At 43.4% G+C, this 20,085-nt stretch overlaps 1 protein-coding gene across 1 annotated transcript in view; it reads right to left on the bottom strand.

Moving 5' to 3' along the window:
* sptbn4b (spectrin, beta, non-erythrocytic 4b) overlaps positions 1-20,085 on the bottom strand; it is an 89,478-nt gene that overhangs the window by 53,417 nt on the left and 15,976 nt on the right. Inside the window, exons 5-21 of the mRNA XM_085370287.1 lie at positions 19,865-19,945; positions 19,544-19,659; positions 18,693-18,805; positions 18,226-18,413; positions 16,592-16,709; positions 16,340-16,498; positions 15,947-16,249; positions 15,568-15,718; positions 15,274-15,410; positions 14,817-14,966; positions 13,987-14,355; positions 13,650-13,864; positions 13,343-13,480; positions 5,600-5,840; positions 5,164-5,322; positions 2,674-2,804; positions 2,364-2,589 (exon numbers count right to left, since the gene is read on the bottom strand). Coding sequence (XP_085226413.1) covers positions 2,364-2,589; positions 2,674-2,804; positions 5,164-5,322; positions 5,600-5,840; positions 13,343-13,480; positions 13,650-13,864; positions 13,987-14,355; positions 14,817-14,966; positions 15,274-15,410; positions 15,568-15,718; positions 15,947-16,249; positions 16,340-16,498; positions 16,592-16,709; positions 18,226-18,413; positions 18,693-18,805; positions 19,544-19,659; positions 19,865-19,945 — 2,995 coding nt within the window. The remainder of the gene's footprint in view (positions 1-2,363; positions 2,590-2,673; positions 2,805-5,163; positions 5,323-5,599; positions 5,841-13,342; positions 13,481-13,649; positions 13,865-13,986; positions 14,356-14,816; positions 14,967-15,273; positions 15,411-15,567; positions 15,719-15,946; positions 16,250-16,339; positions 16,499-16,591; positions 16,710-18,225; positions 18,414-18,692; positions 18,806-19,543; positions 19,660-19,864; positions 19,946-20,085) is intronic.

The following is a 20,085-nucleotide window of genomic DNA, read 5'->3' as shown; positions in this document are numbered from 1 at the left end:
AATAAACCATGCAAAGCTACTCTAGCAGAATTCGAGTATAAAAATATGAAGCTGAAAATCAGTTGTCACTTTTATTTTGCTAATGCGCTGAAAAATAAAAGACTGATTTTTGCAAACAAACGCGTAGTTTGTATTTGAAGAAAATCTAGCAAAGTAGAACGTGTATAATTGGCGCAGTCCTATAAATACCACCGTAACATCATATGGTGGTAACACAAAAACAGACATGAGCATCAGAACACTGCCAACATCTCTTCCTCCTACACTTCATCAAGAAGCTAGAAAATACATATAGAATTACTAGAAGCTGCTGCTCCAACACCCCATAACACAGACACACTGCAAGAAGACACCTGCTGACGCACACGTGCACACACACGCACACACACACACCCTCCCTCTCCTCTTTCTTTTGCTGGCCGAGCTTTAGGCCAACGCCCAGGCTAGCTGATGCTCTGCTGCAGTCACCAGGCATTATTAAATCTGTTTACAGAGACTTCAAGTTGTTTTGATGCAATAAAAAGTATAATAACAGAGTTTATTCATTATCATTTAGGCTGACTTAAGGATGAAGTAGTAGTGGTAGACTATTTTCTCATCAGATGCTGACCTCAGTTCTAAGTTTAGCGTATAGTAACATATGTCCATTTCAGCCAACTCTTTCTTTTTCTATTCCTGCTCCTTACTTTGGTTCACTGTTATAAACGCAGAGTAAGTAGGATTTATTTCTGCTGCTCAAAATAAGGATAAACAAATGACGGCATTAGCTGGGCTGCATATTCTTTTTCTTTACTGATTTTGTGTGCTCTATAGAGCTCACTCTGGTCTTGTCACGGTCCTGGATCGGTGACCCGATGTTTTGAGTTTTGTACTTTGATTTTTGGTGTCATCATGGTTTATCACTGCTAGTGTTTTGGTTTCTGTTTTGTATTTCTAGCTCTCTAGTTCTTCTTTGTTCTGTGACTTCCAGTTCTTAGGTTTTGTTCCTGTGGTCTCATGTTTAGTGTGGGTTTAGTTCTGTCTTCATATTTATTTTCTTGCGCCACAGTCAGTCGTGTCTCATGTCGCAGTTTGTTTCTCCTGTCTCTGTGCTCCCTGTTCCCTCTATTCAGTGTCAAGTTCGTGCCTCTGTGCCTGTCGTGCGTTTCCTGTTTTATTTTGATAGTCCCTGTCCTGTGTGCAGTGTGTCTGGTTTTGATTCCCCTTGTCTCGTTAGCTCTGATCACTCCCAGCTGTGCTCTCCTTCTGTGTCTCTTTCCCTCGGTGTATTTAAGCCCTGCTCTTTGCTGTGTTTTTCCTCTGTGTTTATGGTAATGTTCAGCGTCTCCTGGTTTTCTAGTTTAGCTTTCTTGTATCTCATGTTAAAGTGGCCCCCCCACACTCCCTAGCAGATCGTTACATGGAGAAACCTTTGGAATACAAGCGCGCTGATCCACACAGGTATGCACACGGGTGTTCACTGCTCGTAGACCCAAATTACACCTTTCTTGGCTGCTACTTCGAAGCACATCTGTCCTGCGTGCTGCACAACAACATTGAATATTTAGTATTTACTGCTGTTTACACTTAGCTAGATTAATGCGATGGTGTTGTGTTTAGTATGTTGCTTTGTTTTTTGTTTTTTTTGTCTTTTTTTGCTTGTTTTCTATTCTTCTCTCAACAGGTGATCCAGGAGATTTTTATTTTTTTTCTCCCCCCCTTTCTCACTGTCCCTCTCCCCTTCTGTTTTTCCTTTCCTTCCTCTTTCTTTCTCCCTTTCCTATCTCTCACTCATGTCTGTCCCGTCTGTAACATCTGAAAATAAAATATAATAAATAATAAAAACAAAGATCGACCAAATGGACCAATACGGCAATGCCACGATGATCCATTTGGCAAAGTAAATCCATTGGGTATCCTTGTTGGTCTTCAGACAACAATTCTGATGGCTAAAGAACCAAATGGGACAGGCGAGGAAAAAAAAAAAAAAAATTTTATCCAGCAATAAAACTGCCGCTTTTACTTTATCATTCAGTCTCAGAGTCCTGTGTTTGGGTCCTGCATTCTGCCTGCCACCTTCTGAAGGAAAGATATGATGTCAAGGTAAATAAAAGCACAGCGAATATGATTCGCCCCCTCTGTAGCAGCAGTCTTGAAAGGCTCACCTAAAAGCTGCAGTGTAGAAGCATCGTCTAGGCTTTCTGTGATTGGAGTACTTAAAGAAACTTCATCAAGAACATTAGTCTACTGTACATAAGGTAAATAGTGGAGATTTTCTATTACACAGGGTGTCAGTGCCATAAATAGGGACCCAAATTTCAGGCCAATCCCACTAAAATTTCATTTTGCACCACTGACAGATGAAGTGACGCTGCCACACACACCTGGTTGTTGAGGAAGGATTCGGCCTGTTTGACGTCACGCAGGAATAGATGGAAAATGTGAGCCTGGACCAGAACTTCTCTCCTGCTTTCCCACATCTCCAGCAGCTTGTTCCAGCCGACATCGAGTTTCTGGAGCCACTGCTGCAGGGCGGCCTGTGGGAGAGGAGCCTCCTCGGACTCCAGGAGCTCATTCATGGCTTGCAGGCGCTCGTAGTCCTCTTCGTACCTGCGTGAACAGAGAGCTGCCCAGTTATTCTCTACACAGCCTGAAATAACATCACATAATATATTGTAGAAAACATTCACCTACCGTCCAATCTCTTCCTTGAGAGCAGCGTGCTCGTTGATGAGCTTCTCTGCCTCCTCCAGATTGTTGGGCAGCTGCTCTGAGGCAGCGGCGGTCTGCGTCTGGACCAACCAGGTGAGGAATGAGTCCAGGTCCTGACAAGACAGGGTAAGGAGCATGAATCACAATTCATTAATTATACATTAGTTCATACTCTGGAAGTTTGTGTAGACAGAAAAACTTTCTTTATGACCTCTACACGACATCCGCATGCTGTTTGTACTTTTTCACTCTTGCAATGTGGAATTAAGGACAGCGTGCATTAATTATTTTTATAGCACCCACTTCTCCCCTGCCACTTTCTCAGTAGTATTTATTTATTGTCATTGTCAAGAACAATGAAATTGCGTTTGGGGCTTCCATACAACCCAAAAAAAGAAGAAAATAATAAATACCCCTTAAAACCCAAGTGTACATATTTAACCCAGTGTGACTCCAATGCAATAAGACAATCCTTAGCAATAATGTTCGTAGAAATTCAGACAAAGACCTGAGAAACATGACAAAATACAACAATGCAACCCATTCAATATTATTGTACTGTGAGATATGATATCAGATATGATAGTTATCTATTTAAGAAAGAGGGGGGGGGGGGGCAGGAGGGGGAAGAGAATAAAGATATGATGCACCAATGCAGACCAGTTCATTGCTATTAAGAAGTTGGATATGGTTATTGTCCGTGAGAGGGGGGCAGAGAGTTCAGGAGCCTCACAGCCTGTGGATACAGGCTGTTGGCCAGTCTGGATGTTCTGGCCTGTATAGACCTGTACCTTCTCCCTGAGGGCAGCAGATGGAAAAGGTGGCGCGCAGGGTGATGTTGGTCCCGCAGGATACTGTGCACCCTCCTCAGACAGCGAGTGGGGAAGATATTACTGATCTCTGGCAGACTTGTTCCAATAATTCTGCCAGCTTCTTTCACCACCCGCTGGAGTGCTTGCTGATCGGCCTTGGTGCAGCTGGGGAACCACACTAGAAATCCATACGTCAGAACGCTGCTGATGGCACAGTTGTAGAAGTTCAACATCAGAGATCTGGGAATGTGTGCGCTCCGCAGTCTCCTCAGGTAGTAGAGGCGCTGTTGGGCCTTCCGTGCAACTGAGGTGATATGGTTGCCCCAGGACAGGTCCTCGGTCACAGTTACCCCCAAGAATTTAAAACTGCTCACCCTCTCCACCGCCTCACTGCCAATGAAGAGAGGCAGATGGTTGTTATGACCCCTCTTCCGGAAATCTACAATGATCTCCTTGGTCTTTTTGGTGTTTAAGACCAAGTTATTGTCGTGGCACCATGACTCTAGTTGTTGCACCTCTGTCCTATAGTTTGTCTCATCATTGTTGGATATAAGTCCGAGCACTGTAGTGTCATCTGCAAACTTAACAATGAGATTGGACGCGCAGGAGGAAATACAGTCATGGGTGAAGAGAGTGTATAGCAGAGGGCTCAGAACACACCCCTGAGGGGCACCGGTGTTGACCACAAGGGTGGAGGAGGTGTTCTTACCCACTCTGACACTCTGTCTACGGTTAGTGAGGAAGTCCACAATCCAGTTGCACAGAGAGGAGTTAAGTCCCAGTTGGTGGAGTTTGGGACGGAGTTTGTATGGCCGGATGGTATTAAAAGCCGAGCTGTAGTCTACAAAGAGGAGCCGTGCATAGGTGTTCCTGTGTTCCAAGTGCTTCAGTAATGTGTGCAGCACTGTGGCGATCGCATCCTCTGTTGACCGGTTCTCCCTGTATGCAAACTGGTGCGAGTCCAGGGATGGTGGAAAAGCAGCTCTGATGTGTTCACAGTACCGGAAAATGGAGTCAGTTATTCCTTAATAATGACAGGTTGGCTGATAATTAAGCTTGAGGTCCTTTGGCCCTATTTAACTTCTATTCTCTTTGAAACTTTTCAAGTTGGTTTCTTTATTGAGCCCTGCAACAACGCCCTCAGTTTTTATGTAGAAATTATTTATCTAAGAGTTTATAAACATGTTTGGGGTTTAATCGTTCATAAACATAATTTCAGATTTGATTAAAGAGTCAGCAACTGAAAGACAGGCTCTAGAATTTATATCTCTGTAGGATGTTGAAGATGGAGGTGCCAGGAGAAAAAGGGAGGACTGGTGTGACAGAAGAGGATGCTAGAGATAGGATGAGATGGAGGCAGATCATTTGCTGTGACGAACCCTAAAGGGGCAGCTGAAAGAATAAGAAATATATGTACATGAAGTCTTACCACTGCCTTGGTCTTTGACAGTCTACCCTCCTGCTTGCTCCTTGCTACTGTTCCTGTTCCTTGGAATTGCTCCTGGTGTCTAGTTTTGTTCTTTAAGATTTTTTGTTTACATTTATAGCAAATTTGAATAAAGGTCAAGGTCATAGTGAGGAATAAACCTCACTTTTTGCTCGCTGATGAATTTCAGTAGCAAGTGGTGTTCAGAGTCAAACACTTCTTCCTTATTTGTACCTGTATGAAGCTCTGCAGCCTGCTAGCCACCATCAGTGAGTCCTCACATCCCTGCAGGGTCCGTTTGAGCTCCTCCCACTCCACACTGATGCCATCAAACTGCACAAGAACCTCCATTGCCCGAACCGGGTGAGCAGTGGCCAGATGCTCTGCCTCTTCCTGCATCACCAAAGAGAAACGCTATTATATGGTGCTGCTAGCCTACTGATACCTCAGAGTACTTAAAATCATATATACTTTTATACCTATTGTTTGGTTTCTTAAACTCACTTAGCCACTAAAAACATGAGAAAATTAAATCCCTGAAATACAAAAAAATCATCTCTACTTGTCCGTTTAGACTCTCCAGTTAAGTGTAAAATATTACTTTTAGGGATAGATTTCAATTCTACAGCTGAAAAACGTCATATAAATGTTTTTTGTGTAAATGTCCTACCTGTAAGTGCAGTAGTTTGGGCTCCAGAACAGACAGGGCTCCCTCCATAGTAGAGAGGCGTCTCTGCAGGGCGAGGACCCCTCCCAAATCACTGCCCACATACTGGGTGGCGTCAATGGCTTTTCTCTTGTCCTGGATCTGGGACTTGATCTCGGCACACTCCAGCAGGTAGTTCTGCAGACGTAACATCGAGTCCAGTTGATCTTTCTTCTGCTCGACCAGCTCCACGATGCTGTTCCACCTGGAGAGGTGTGACAGACGGCGCACAATAAGACTGCAAGTGCACTTCAAGAGAGGCGAGTGTTGTTGTTGTGTGGGGGAAAAAAAACGTGTGATTCACGCCTACCACTTGCTTTTTGTAAAAGATTTGTTTTAGTTGTGGATATTTACTAAGTGTGTAACAGTTTTAGAACTGTTACACACTTAGTAACACGGTTTGATAAGATGACATCCTTAAATCTGGATTACATTTTTACCTAATAAGTCAATATAATCCAAATAAGCAGCAGACATATCAACCACCAATAACATCGAGGTGAAGCGATTCAGATTCAGTCATCTTCGTGTTGATGATGTGACGCTGTTTTCTTTGTAAGTCTATTTCTAACATTTCCTTTGTGTTACTCCTGACTTTGAAAGAACTCGTTGTTATTTTGACCTGATATGACCTGCTCTGATTCACGTGAGACACTTGTTTGTGATCCACTATGCTGCGGCTTCGGCTCAGCCTCACACATCGTCATCCAATATGTTCACCTGAATCTACTCCAGACCAACAGATCTCAGTACACACCCATTCAGCCAAGATACACGCGCGCACACACACTCACGCACATATAAACATATAAACACAAATCCTTGTGACCGTACTGAGGTAATGTCAGACAGAGCGCTCAGCAGGAAAACATCTCAGTGACACTGACCTCAGGGCTGGAAACCTGTTTTAAAAATGTTCAGTGAAAATTTTCATTGAATAAATCTGTTATAGAATTGGAGTAGTTATGTAATTATTAGGGGTGCAACGATACTCGTATCGATATTGAACCGTTCGATACAGTGCTTTGGTTCGGTATGCATATGTATGAACAATACAAAATTTGTCATTTATTTTATCAACTTTCCTTCTAACGATGCTGTCTGTGTTGAGCGCTCAGTGAATCTGCGTTCGACTACTCCGCCTAGGCTGCACTGTCGAGCGCAGATCCACTGAGCGTTCAACACACAGGATCATCAGAAGGAAGAGCGCAGGGCAAGCTAGCGAGACAGAAGTTAAGCTCTCCTTGCAACATGGCAAATTGAACCTCCCCCAACCTCATTCAGATCTGGCGTTTGGAATTATTTTGGTTTTCATGTGACGTATGACCCTGAAGGTAAGCGCGTCATGGACTAAAGTAAAACAGTATGTTGGATGTGCCACGCAATGCTCAATTACATGGGTGGGAACTAGTGTGTTAGCGCAGTTAGCTCGTTAATGTGTTGGCCGTCTAGCCCCATGCACGGGGCGATCAGGGGTAGCTCGTTAACGGAGATTTGCCGTGTTGTGGCGTTAACATCATTTCAACGAGATTAACGCTGACAGCACTAGTGGGAACACAACGAATATGACTGCACATTTACACCGACATCATCCTAGTACAAAGACAAGTGGAAGCAGACAAAAACAACAAGCATGCATGCTACAAACTTTACCCGAGTCATTTAGACAGCCGTTAGCACATGATTCTCCTTATGGGGACCTGCTATGTTTAATATTGTGGCGAGCTCAGACAAGGAGGAGACGGAGGTATCGTTTGGTCTTGCTTCCCGTGAGCTAGCCAGGAAGCACAGCCGTTTATTGACATCTGCAGAAGAACACTGCCGCTAGCTAACTGCTCAGCATGGCAACCGCACAGCAACAACAACAACAACACACAGGGCGCCCTCTGACCCCGGAAGGACACACCTTCGCAGCGAGAAGGCGTCACCCGTCACTATGGCAACATAAACAAAACATAACTGTACAAACAGAACCCCGAACAGCCCTGACCCGCTACATGCCCCCACCTAAGGGGTCAGTCGTCCCCGACGACCCCATTACCCCACACAAAGTCATGCAAATGTCCAGGTGCCTTCTTTTGGCGCACCGGCCGGTCACGACTGGCGGGGGAAAAGTCACTCGGGTCAGAACATGGGGTGCCACCATCATCCCACTTCTGACACCAATGTGGCGAGCTCAGACAACGAGGAGACGGAGGTGTCGTTTGGTCTTGCTTGCCGTTAGCTAGCCAGGGAGCACAGCCGTTTATTGACATCTGCAGAAGAACACTGCCGCTAGCTAACTGCTCAGCGCGGCAACCCCACAACAACAACAACACACAGGGCGCCCTCTGACCCCGGAAGGACACACCGTGGCAGCGAGAAGGCGTCACCCGTCACTATGGCAACATAAACAAAACATAACTGTACAAACAGAACCCAGAACAGCCCTGACCCGCTACAATATGCTGCCCAGAAGAAGCGTATAGTATAGCTTTTATTTTGGAAAGAGCCATTTCTCTGTAATAAACTCTCTTTTCCAAAGATGAGTGATTCCTCAATCAGATACAGGGCTCACGAAATCGCTAGCCCGACGTCCTGGGGCTAGCGATTTTTCCAGTCGGGCTACCAAAATCTATCTCTGCCCTGCCCGTCGGGCTATTGTAGGAAGGAAAAATATATGTCAATGCTTTTGCATTCTTTCGGAAATGTAGCTGGGTAATTATGTCATTGGCATCGGTGAGCCACTGCCAATATGTGACATATTGAAATCGCGTTTGAATTTGCGCTTGTTTTTTGCTTTCACTTTGCAATCGCCCGAACTGTGTATAGAGAGCGACAGTACTGATTGGTGAGTGATGATAATTTGCGCACCAATTCCTCTGACATCGTCTTATCAATCGTTAGCTTACTATGCAAACATGACAAGTGAAATCTCCCGCAGCAAGCTTAAACATATGAGAGGTTGATCGCGCAGAGAATCGCTGACCATTATGTGTGTGTGTGTGTGTGTGTGTGTGTGTGTGTGTGTGTGTGTGTGTGTGTGTGTGTGTGTGTGTATATATATAAAAGTAGCAGGATATATATTTCAGTTCTGCTGAGCCAAATAAGACAGGTCAGGGTGAAGAAGTGACAGCCAAAGAAAAGCTTACCACAAAACGGAAAAGTTATGACAAATCAGACTATAAGGCAAAAAGAAAGTGCAGCTTTATGGTTTCATGGACAAAAGAATTTCTGTGGCTGCAACATGACGAGCTATATAACCGGGGCTGCACATAAGTGGTCCGCAGGTGCGTATTTGCTGTCAAAATAAAAAACGCGCACAAGATATGAAGTTGCAACGCGTGTTTGCGTACATAAGATTTTCTGGAGGAGGACAGACATTTGTTTAGAACTCTTAAGGATGTCGAAGAAGCTCCTTTAAGCAATTACTTTGGTGTTCCTCCACCTCCAAACAAATGTCAGAAGGAGTCCGAACCACAAAAGAAGCGCGTATTCTCGGAAAAGTGGATGCAGGAGGTGAGCTGGCTTCAAACAAATGATGAACGCACAGAGATGTGGTGCAGAATGTGCCGTGAAAATCCCACTCTAGCGGACAAAAACACTGCCTTTTATATGGACGCAAACGCGCGTTGCAACTTCTTATCTGGTGCACGTCTTTTATTTTGACAGCGAATGCGCACATGCGGACCACTTATGTGCACCCGTGTAAATAACATAATGTTCTGCCAGGTGTGTTGTTGGTTTTCTCTCGATTTCTGAGTCGACAAGCGCCTTTGTTACTGGGACCAGTCATTTTAAGAAAGGCCCCCATTAGAACCCATGAGAAATGCAAGAAATGCATTATTGCTCAGTCTGCAATATCTTTCCCAGAACAAACACCAATTGCAAATAACATACTAAAAATAAACCTGAAAAATCTGTTTAGAACAGCGTACTATGTTGCAAAGAGTGAACTACCACTGGCACAATTTAGCAGTCTTTGCAAACTTCAAAAAGCAAATGGCCTCGATCTTGGTTCCACTTGTCACTTACCCGTGACTTCAGTGGAAATTTCAAATTCAGGATCTGACACAGACTGATTCATGTCCTACACAGTTCTTACAAGTTCATAGAAATTTCTGTTCAATTAGAACCAAGTATTTGAGTTGATGATTGTAATTTTTATACAATGTTGTAATTTGTTTTTCAACAATTTTTTGATTAATGTTTTGTTTCCTTTACAATATTATACTTTAATGTATAATATTGTAAAGGAAACAAAACAGGAAACAAAACATCAATCAAAAAATTGCTCTCTTTTTTATTCGGGCTACTTATATTTATTTTGGGCTACCAAAAACTGAAGAGTCCCTGCCCAAAGGGCTACCAGGGATTTTGAAATTTTGAGAGCCCTGAGATATATTTATTTTTTTAATTACTTTTGTTTCAGCAACATTAAATTTAAAAACTGTACTTTTGAGTTAAAGTATATATTTATAATTTTAATAAATGACAAATTAAAAAGGCATGAACATTTTTTTTTGTATCGAAAAAATATCGAACCGTGACACCAAAGTATCGAACCGAACCGTGAATTTTGTGTATCGTTGCACCCCTAGTAATTATGTTGTAGTTATAATAACCTGACTGAAAATTAGGTCACTAATACTGCTTTGATTCTGCCATGGTCTTATTTTTTCCTCCTTCTTTCAGCTGCTCCTTTTATTGTTCATCCCAGTGGATCATCTGCTATGCTATCCCTAGCAATCTCCTCTCAAACTGCTGCTCAGCTTTTAACACCATCCTTCCACACAAACTGGTGGCCAAGCTACAAGACCTGGGGCTTCCATACAGCACCTGCATGTGGATCAATAGCTTCCTCTCGGGCCGTAGACAGAGAGTCAGAGTTGGCCATCACACATCCTCAGCCCTGAGTCTCAGCACTGGCTCACCCCAGGGCTGTGTGCTCAGTCCACTGCTCTACTCTCTCTACACACACGACTGCACTCCTCGCCACCACAGCAACATCTTTGTGAAATTTGCAGATGACACCACAGTGGTGGGGCTCATTTCCAAGGGAGACGAGTCTACGTACAGAGACGAGGTGGAGCAGCTGACGTCATGGTGTAAGGCCAATAACCTCCTCCTCAACACTTCAAAAACCAAAGAACTCATAATAGACTTCAGAAGGAAAAAGGCAGAGATCCAACCACTATTCATAAATGGGGACTGTGTAGAAAGGGTGGCAAGCTTCCGCTTCCTGGGAGTCAATATAGAGGAGAACCTTTCCTGGAGTGTGAACACCTCCGAGCTGCTGAAAAAGGCCCAACAGAGACTGTACTTCCAGAGAATTCTCAGGAGGAATAACATCACACAGAGACTGCTGGTGTCCTTCTACAGAGCCACCATTGAGAGTGTTCTAACTTACTGCATATGCATCTGGTACACTAGCTGCACAGGGGCTCAGAGGAAAGCACTCCAAGGGATCATTAACACCGCCCAAAAGATCACTGGCTGCCCTCTCCCCACACTGGAAGTTCTACACAACGCCCACTGTTTTAAAAAGGCCCAAAACATCATAAAAGACACCTCACATCCTGGCCACTCCCTGTTCGAACTGTTGCCCTCAGGCAGACGGTACAGGGCAATCAGAGCAAGGACTAATAGACTCAAACACAGCTGTTATCCAACTGCAATAACACATCTGAATACTACAAAAAAATGTCCATCACGCCACTCTTGTGTTAATCTATGCACGGTCTGAAGCATGTGTGTGGGAATGTATGTGAATGTTTTACTGTTATATCTTATTAGTATTTTAAGTATTCTATTTTATTTATTGAATTTTATTGTTTTATTTATATTTTGATATTGCTAGGGATGATGCAATGATCGGGGACCATTCTTAATTTCGTTGTTCTCATGACAATGACAATAAAGTTTCTGATTCTGATTCAAACCAAATCCCTTCATGTCCTCCTTCACTGCATCCACGAATCTCCTCTGAGATCCTCCTATTCCTCCTGTCTGGCAACTCCACCTCCAACATCCTCTCTCCCTCTGATGTACTCATTTCTAATCCCGTCCATCCTGGTCAATCTCAGTGAAAATCCTGATATCTTTAATTCTGCCACGTCTAGCTTAGCCTCCTGTCTTTTAGTCAGTGCTACCATCCCCAAACCTTACACCGTAGCAGGTCTGTAAACCTTCCCTTTCCCTCTATCCTCCTGTCACAAATCACCCCTGACACACGTCTCCACCCACTCCACCCTGCCTGCACGCTGTTCGTCACCTGCATTGGCTGTTGTGTTGGATAGTTGACCTCAGGTGTTTAAACCTTACTACCTCTACTAAAACTAAATTAAAACAGGTATTGTGACGTGTTTTTTAAATACCATATAATCATTTGTAGTAGTGGTGGTAGTATTTATAAAATGTTATTAGCAAGTGTTAAATGTATGTTATGTTAAATATCAGTACTCTTGCTGACTCTTGTTTGGCTTTTTAACAATTTATAGATATATACCAAACTGTAGATATTACATCAGGAATCGTTTTGAAAGACAGAGGGAGTAAAACTGAGTGAGCTGTAAGCACGATAAACGTCAGGAGATTAGACAACCGTGTGCTTTAGAGAGAGAAATACACCTTGAATTTTCCCTCCTACTGTTATAGACTGATGTTCTTTGTGCCACTTAAGCTGGGTAGAGTCGCACTGTGTTTAATATCATCAAATTAAGTTAATATATTATGCATTTAGGCTTTTACTACTGGAACACAATTCTATTAACCAATACAAGTGAAGGCGGTGAATAAATATGACTGCTTGTATGTTTGTTTTTGAATTTGGGACTCTTGGCCAGCCCCGTCTTAAATGAGGAAGCCAACACAGATGGTCACCCCAAGACCGACTCTCCACGTGCCAAGGTCACCGGACTCACGAACACCCGGCTGTCATGGACTCTGCTGCCAGACATAACTGGTCAATGAAGCGGGCTGAGACATTTAAGCAAAAAAACAAAAACACAATCCTATCTCAGGATCTACGTGGACAGAGATCGGAGGGAGGATGGCTCCAAGTTGCTACGATGTAAGAGCTGCATGTCGCATAATTACGATGAGAAGGCAGGTTCAACTCCCAAAGACGGCAATTTAAAAAAAGCTGTTAACAAACCCCACAACAATTCACACTCTTGGTGTTTCTCTTCTTTCCCTGTGTGTCAGCTGACTTCCCTCCACCTTCCTCTCTACCCACCTACTACGCCCCTCCTCCTGCCTCTGGTAAAATCAGTAAAATCAAGTCATTTTTCAACAGAGAGCAATCAGTTCGCAAGCTGCTCTCCACAAACATGTTTACGCTGTTAGAGCTCATTTTCTGAAGTTTGAACCTTTACTAATAAATATTGTTTGTCACATATGGCAGTGCTACAGTACTACCATGTATGTTATGTACTACAGCGCTGTACTTTGGTAACTGGGGCTGATTTAAATAATGTAACTTTGACCTTATTCCACTCAATCACATTTTATCTTATTTTTAAACGTTGTACTCTCAATGCCTTAGCAATGAAATTGTACACAGAGAAGTCACAGCACTCCAATCCAACCAACCAACAGCCGACACAGGAACTATATTAACTATATTACTAATATAAGGTTCATCTGTGAGTTGGTAGGCACATCTATTTGTTACTGTGGTAAATGATGCAGCTGTTATCACTTCGATTGTTGCTTTTGTTTCAGTACCTAGAGTTGAGGTGGTCCTGACAACCTCTGACCTCTGTAGAAGATGGATGACCTCCATCCAGGAGCTGCTGAACTATCTGATTAACATCCAGGATCCTTCCCATCAGGCTGTTCATCTCCTGGTCCAGGCTCTCAAATCTGCAACATGAGGGTTGTAGTTTTGAACTGCAAAAGTTGGACTCAGCCAATTCTTGGTAACAGTTTAGACAACAAGACAGACACTGACCACCCAGCTAAGCTTTGGTAGGCCTGAGATGGTAAAGCCAACTGCCTTTAGCCATTCTGTCCTCCTTCCCCTCCTCCTCACCTGTGTGCCACGACATCCACATCCTCCAGTTTTTCTGGGATCTCCATCCTTTCCAGCCACTGCTCCTTCTCGTCAATCCACAGCTCGCAGGCGTTGACCTCGCTGAACATGCGGTACACAGCGAGGGCGTCGTGAAGCCACTGCTGTCTGAGCACTGCGATTTCAGCAACCTCTGTGTACAGCTGCTCCACCTCTCCCATACGAACCTGCACCTCCTGCAGAGAGGAGGATGGAAGAGGAGACAGGACGAGATGGTCGGACAAAAAGTTTATTAAATAATAAAGACATGGGAAGTGAAACATCCTTTTTTTTGTTTGATTGTTGCGCCCGTACCCACCTCCTGTTCACGGTACCGCAGGGGCAGCGCCACCATGTGTTTGCGCAGTGCCACTACATGCAAACGATGTTTGTCAATGGCTTCACTGACCCCTCTGTGTTTCTTTAGCAGCGATTGAGTGGAGTACTCATCGTGTCCAAAGTCTTCACTGGACACCAGGCGGTAAGCGTCCTGCAGCCAGGCCACGACGTCGTCCGTCTCTGTGGAGAACTGGAAGAAGTTGAGCGCCTCCTGCAGGTGGCTGAGATGCTGCGCAGCCTGGTCCTCCAGCCTCTTCCACTCGCCTTTAACCTCCATGATGCGCTCCTGGATCCCCGCTGTGCCAAAGCTCTTCTCACTCAGAATCTGCTTCCCTCGCTTCATGGTGTTCTGGATAGGAGGAAAGATATATTTGACTCATTTGAAAAATGGCCACTTCTGGCTTGAGAAAACGCTTGATTTGCATGTGGCTGAAAAACAAACAAACCCTAAAGACCAAGAGACCTGGAGACCCTAGATCTAACATATTCATATTGTTCTCTTTCTTGTTTTCATTAAAAAGACCACCTGGTGCTTCAAAGTAAAGTTAACAAAACAAGGAGAACATGAAATTAATATCAACCAATAGCATATAAAAGCTATTGGCTGATATAGCTTTTAATGTGGGCCAGCAGATACATCCTCAAAACGTGAACTCCAAATGTTCTGTTAGGAGAAGTTGGATGGGTCTTTTTTAGATAAACTAAAAGAAATGTATAAATGTAAATGCATAAATTTACTGAAGTCTGTGAAGTTTGGAGAAAAACTCTTACAGCAGTACATTTACCAGGTGCAGAATTGAAAACGCGCACCTGCAGCAGTGAGCGGTGAGCCAGCAGTTCCCCAGCCAGAGTCTTGTGCTGTTGCAGTAACCTCAGCACACTGCTCAGGTCCTTCCCGTAGCCCTGAGCTCCCAGGATGGAGCTTTTCTCTCTGATCCAGGCCTCCGACTCTTCCAGCTCCTAATAGGACAAAAGACAAGTTTTAAAGCAGGACAATATTTGTAATGGAAAACTGAACAGGTTTGATGATTGGGTGGGGCGATTGGTGGTGCCTGGCCTGAATCCAGGGTGGGGTCTTTCTGTGTGGAGTTTGCATACTGTCACCATGTCTGTGTGGGGACTCCTGGTTGCTCCCATAGACATGCATGGGGCATAAAAAATGTTCAAAGCTTTCTGAAGCATCCAAGCTCCTCAGATACTGGCTCCTAGGAATAATCCCGGCAAGTTAATCCCGCCATTTTCCCCACAGCCTGCTGACCCATCTCACCTGAAAGAAGGCCCACAGTTTCCTTGACTCCTCGAGCTCAGCACGTCTTTTAGTTGCCAGGTGTTTCAGCTCCTCCAGACAGGAAGAGACATGGTTGACACGGTTACAGATCACCTGTGGGTCACATGGTTGGTAACCTGTAAAAATGAGACGGCATTAAATTTATTAGAACCGTGAGTCAGACACAGGATATAAACCTACTCACACCAAGCCTTAAATACCAATTTTCCAATCATTGCTAAAGACAAATAAAACACTTTCACTGCAACACAATGTGTGTGTACATGCGTGTACCCTCTATTGTGGTGAACTTGAGTGCAGCAGTGTTGAGCGTCTCTACTCTCTCAGCCTGCACAGTAATATCGGCCTCCTGCAGGCCGTGCTTCTGCAGCAGGTCGTCCACCTCTAGTAGATGTTTCCCAAAGTCCCTCGAGAGCAGCTGGACCTGAAAGGAATGAAGCAACGGGAGGGAAGAAAGGCGAGAGAAATTAATGGAAGAAGAAATGATGAAACCAGGGGTTTCAATAATAAATTTTGATATCTGTGTTTATATACACACATGAAAAATCTGAAGTGTATGTAGGACTCTAGTTACAGAGTTTCTTTTGACCCCAGTACTCGTATTTTAGGTGTAGTGTCCTTTTCATTTTACGTCTCTCACGCTCTCTAGTACCTGCATGTCCTCCATCCAGTCAATCATGTACACCATGTCCTGGAAGGTCTTCTGCAAGGCCAGATTCTTCTCCAGCCGGGTCCTTCTCCCAGCCACCAGCTCCTTCAGCAGACTCCACTGGCCCAGGATATTCTCTTTACGTGCCAAGATACGCCGGATATCGTAGTATCCTTCCACCTCCATCTCTGCTGCGAGTTCCACAACCACGCCAATTCTTTCCTCGTATGAGGCTATGTCTGCCTCGATGGCTTCGTGCTTCTTCATCGCTGCCTCGACTGCTGGTAGGTCATAGCCAAAATTGTCCTGAAGTCGAAGGGGAAAACAAAGAAAGTCGTGATCTTAGATTTAATGAAACAAGTACCAGTAATACACTGAGACATTTGTCCCCCCTACCTGCGATACGAGTCTCTGATTCTCATTGAGCCAGGCTTGCCTCATGGTGGTTTTGTGGTCAAAGCGCTGAGCCAACAGCTCAAGCTTCTCCTGGCGAATCAGCTCCTTCCGTAAAGCTACACCTCTCTCGTGCTCTGCCTTCTCCAATCTCTCCCAGGCCTAGAAGATGAATGACAAACTGATTAACAGTGTTGGAGAAAGGATTAAATGTTGTATATAAAATATAAACAACACAGCTTATGGGTGTATGACCTTGTTAATGTCTGAGATGAGCTTCCCATCATTAGGCACATAGGGTTTCTGGTTATTGGCTCTGAGTTTGCTTTGGATGGTGAAGAGAAGGACCTCGAGATTACCCTTCTCCTGAAACCTGGATGAGAAGCAGGAAGCTTTAGTTGGTGGGTCAGTGTCACAGTATCGCAGTCATCTCAGCAAAAAATCACTCAAACAGCACGAAAGCTTGTTGACAGACGTGTTTCTGTCTGTTGTCCAGGGTTGTGCTCATTAATTACTCACAGAGAGTCTACATTTAGTCTGAGAACAGTCTTCTATTAAAATATCCACTAATATGTATGCACATCTGCTTATGTGCCAGTTTCACAAGTCAACAGCTGGCTGTGAGCTGCTTAAGTCACCCAGAGCCTAACAAGGCCTATTGTATCATAGCAAGTGTGTGTGTGTGTGTGTGTGTGTGTGTCATGAGTCTAGTACTCTACACTTTAGTAGGAGTCACATAAAATTACACTACACAGCTACACACATACACAGCAATCTTATTTTTCTCTAATAGGGTGAAACATAAAACGTATATGGTATAAGCACAACAGTATATTTTTCACAAGACTGGCATAAATTAAATGCATTAATTACATTAATAAATAATAAATTACTTAGTAAAGCAGATATAAGCAACTAATTCTGACACTTGAGAAGCTGTAGATTAACTGTTTTGAATCACAGCTGGTCACACCAGGTTACTGGTAGCGGTCACAAACCGAAGCTTATTTTACTATATGTGATGTGGTACAGTGGTCAGTCGTTTATCGTGGGAGTTATGTTCCAAAAATAGGTGATAGATGAGTAGCAAAGTAGCCAACTTTATTTTTTCCAATTATTATAGATGTTTTAAGACCGTAAAACCCCTCACTACACGCTTTATACACTTTTCTCAGACAGGCATGAACATTTTCACAATTTTCTCTCTTGTTTAAACACTCTCAAAGTTCAAACCTTTTTTTTCTACAAAGTGCAGTATTATAGAATGAAACCAAAGGCTACCGTAGTTGTCTTTGATGGCGCAAAACGTTTCGTCGACATTGTTGCGTTTGTTGGGAGAAACCTTACAAACATACAGTAAAGCACTTCAGAGTCACACTGCTAGCGATCAAAGATTTATGTAAATTTGACAAGCTGAACACATTCTGTACTGTACAGGAGACACGGCACCAGATTGATTGACAATGGTCTACAGCCAATCAGGACGCAGAACACAATGCGCTGTTAAAAAATAAATAAATTAAAAAAAACATGCAAGATTGCACCCAAAAAATCAGTGAAACAGCGAGGCTGCGAAAAGTGAACCGCGTTATAGCAAGCGACCACTGTATTACATATTTACATAATTAGTTGGTGTTGTTCCTCCAGCTGCTTCTTTTTAGTATCACTTTGTTTTCCAGCTTGAAGTTGGCCCCAAGGTTTTGGAGATGCTTTGCTGTCGTCAAATTCTTCCAATTATACCGTTTCTTATGAGTTTAAGACATTTGCAAATCAAATCAAACGTTTTACACAGCGTCACAACTTTTTTGAAATTGGGTTTGTACATGTGGTGTTAAAAAAAAATGACAAAATATGTTAATCTGGTATTTTTAAAGAATCATCAAACTTACTTTATGGGCTTCTCTATAGTGCAGTAGGTGGTGAAAGCCTGCAGCTGCTGCTGAACTCCGGTCAGCGAGTTGGCAAACTTCTGGTTGCTGATGACCGCGATGGTCTTCTCTATCCACTCGAGGAGCTCAGATGCCAGAGCGTCATAGCGGTTAACAATCTTCTCTGCCTCAATGCAGTTGTCTAGCACCTGGTTCAGAGAGAAGAAAGTTGCAAGGAGATTCTGAGAGCAAGATTGAGGTATGAGGCTAACAAAAAAAGGCAGGAATAACCAAGAAACCCTTTAAGAATCATAATATTTAAATCCCTCTAAGGTCTGCACGTGCTAGTAAAGTGATATTACAGTGATATTATTTGTTTCAGACTGCCTGCCCTTCATGTTTTAAAGCAATAGTGGCTCATTGATCTCCTCTCTGATGCTGTCAGTATGCAGGTTTTGTAGGCATATTTGGGAGAGCATGTGCGTTACCTTGCCAACGCGCTTCCCCTCCACAATAAGAGCCTTCATCTTAGAGAAGTAGTGGTAATAGGAAACCACGTATGTAATGATGGACTTTTCATCTGGGTTCTCGGTGTTCACATCTGCACAGGAGGGAGGTGATAGAAACGGAAAGATAGAAGAGTTAGCATCACCTTTAAGACCAGCACTCCTTCCTCTTAACATACAAGGATCTGATTGTTTCTAGTATAGATCAGCACCACGGTCACTCGTCCATAAGATTTGAGAGTCTGAGTAAGTCTGAGTAATGGCTCAAGTCTTATTAATACATCAGATCTGTGCATGTCTCTCCTGCATAATTCTGAGTTCACTGTAAGACGTGACTGAAAACAATGTGTGGGAAAAAACATGCTTTCAGCTGCCATCTCATGGCCTCACCCTTCCACACAACTCACAGAAGGAAAAAAAAAAGCTACATACGTTTAAAAAGCTTTTTTATTGCACACTTGGACAAAGTCTGAGCACATTTTCAGCGCCCACACATTTTAGAAGAGTTAAACATTTTAAACTTCCCTTACATAGCCTTTATCCTTGTCTTTTTAATCCATCATAAAAAGATTATAATGGAATGAGTATATGCATTGGCCTTTCTGGTAAAAATTGAACGTTAGTTCTAGTTTTGGGTACTGTTACATGCTTTATGTTTTAAAATCAGTTAACTTATAATGTTTGAAAGAAGCTGTGAGAACCTTTGAAGCGCGAGTTAATCTCACGTCTCCCATTTCTGTGAAAAAGAAAAATGTTGTCTATCTTACTGAGTGCAGCAGGTTTTGCACTGTTTTGGATATTGCAGCATGGAGTGTGGTTTGCATGACTCTCACCCTCAGGGTCCAGGAGTTTCGTGAGGCCCAGGTGCTGCTCAGCGATGTTAAAGGCTTGCTGCAGGTTGTGGGTTGCATTGGATCGTGTCAGCTTGTGGAACTCTATTAGATCAGGTCTGGAGGGCACAACATGAAAAAACAAAAATTTGTGTATGGTTGTGATTTTAAAATTTCATGTCAGTCACACCCGCTTCTCCGTGTTTGTTTAAATGTGTGTGTGAATATTTTTCGTCTTTTTGTTGGTAACGTGTTTGCATCTAAAAAAAGGACTAAAAACACATACTAACAGTGCTGGTTCTATGCTGTGTACGTGTGTCCTACCTGTGTCTATGTATTAGGGCGTTGAAGGCAAGGCCGTCCCTCCAGCAGGTGGTGAAGTTCTGGATGTTGACCTCAGAGTACCTGCGACATGGAGAAATGCTTTCTAATCTTAAAGAGCTCCAAATTACTCTCACTACATTCTGACTAGATATACAGTATAACACCTAAATGATCATGAAATCTGCAGTTTGAGCTTCTAGTTTCTGTGTTTTTATTTCACT

This window comes from Diplotaxodon limnothrissa, linkage group LG14 (genome assembly GCF_057381915.1).
Source record: "Diplotaxodon limnothrissa isolate DT_005_m linkage group LG14, D_limnothrissa_male_GT1.1, whole genome shotgun sequence".
Lineage (NCBI taxonomy): Eukaryota > Metazoa > Chordata > Actinopteri > Cichliformes > Cichlidae > Diplotaxodon > Diplotaxodon limnothrissa.
Note: the sequence above shows the minus strand (reverse complement) of the source record. Positions and strands in the feature narration are given on the sequence as shown.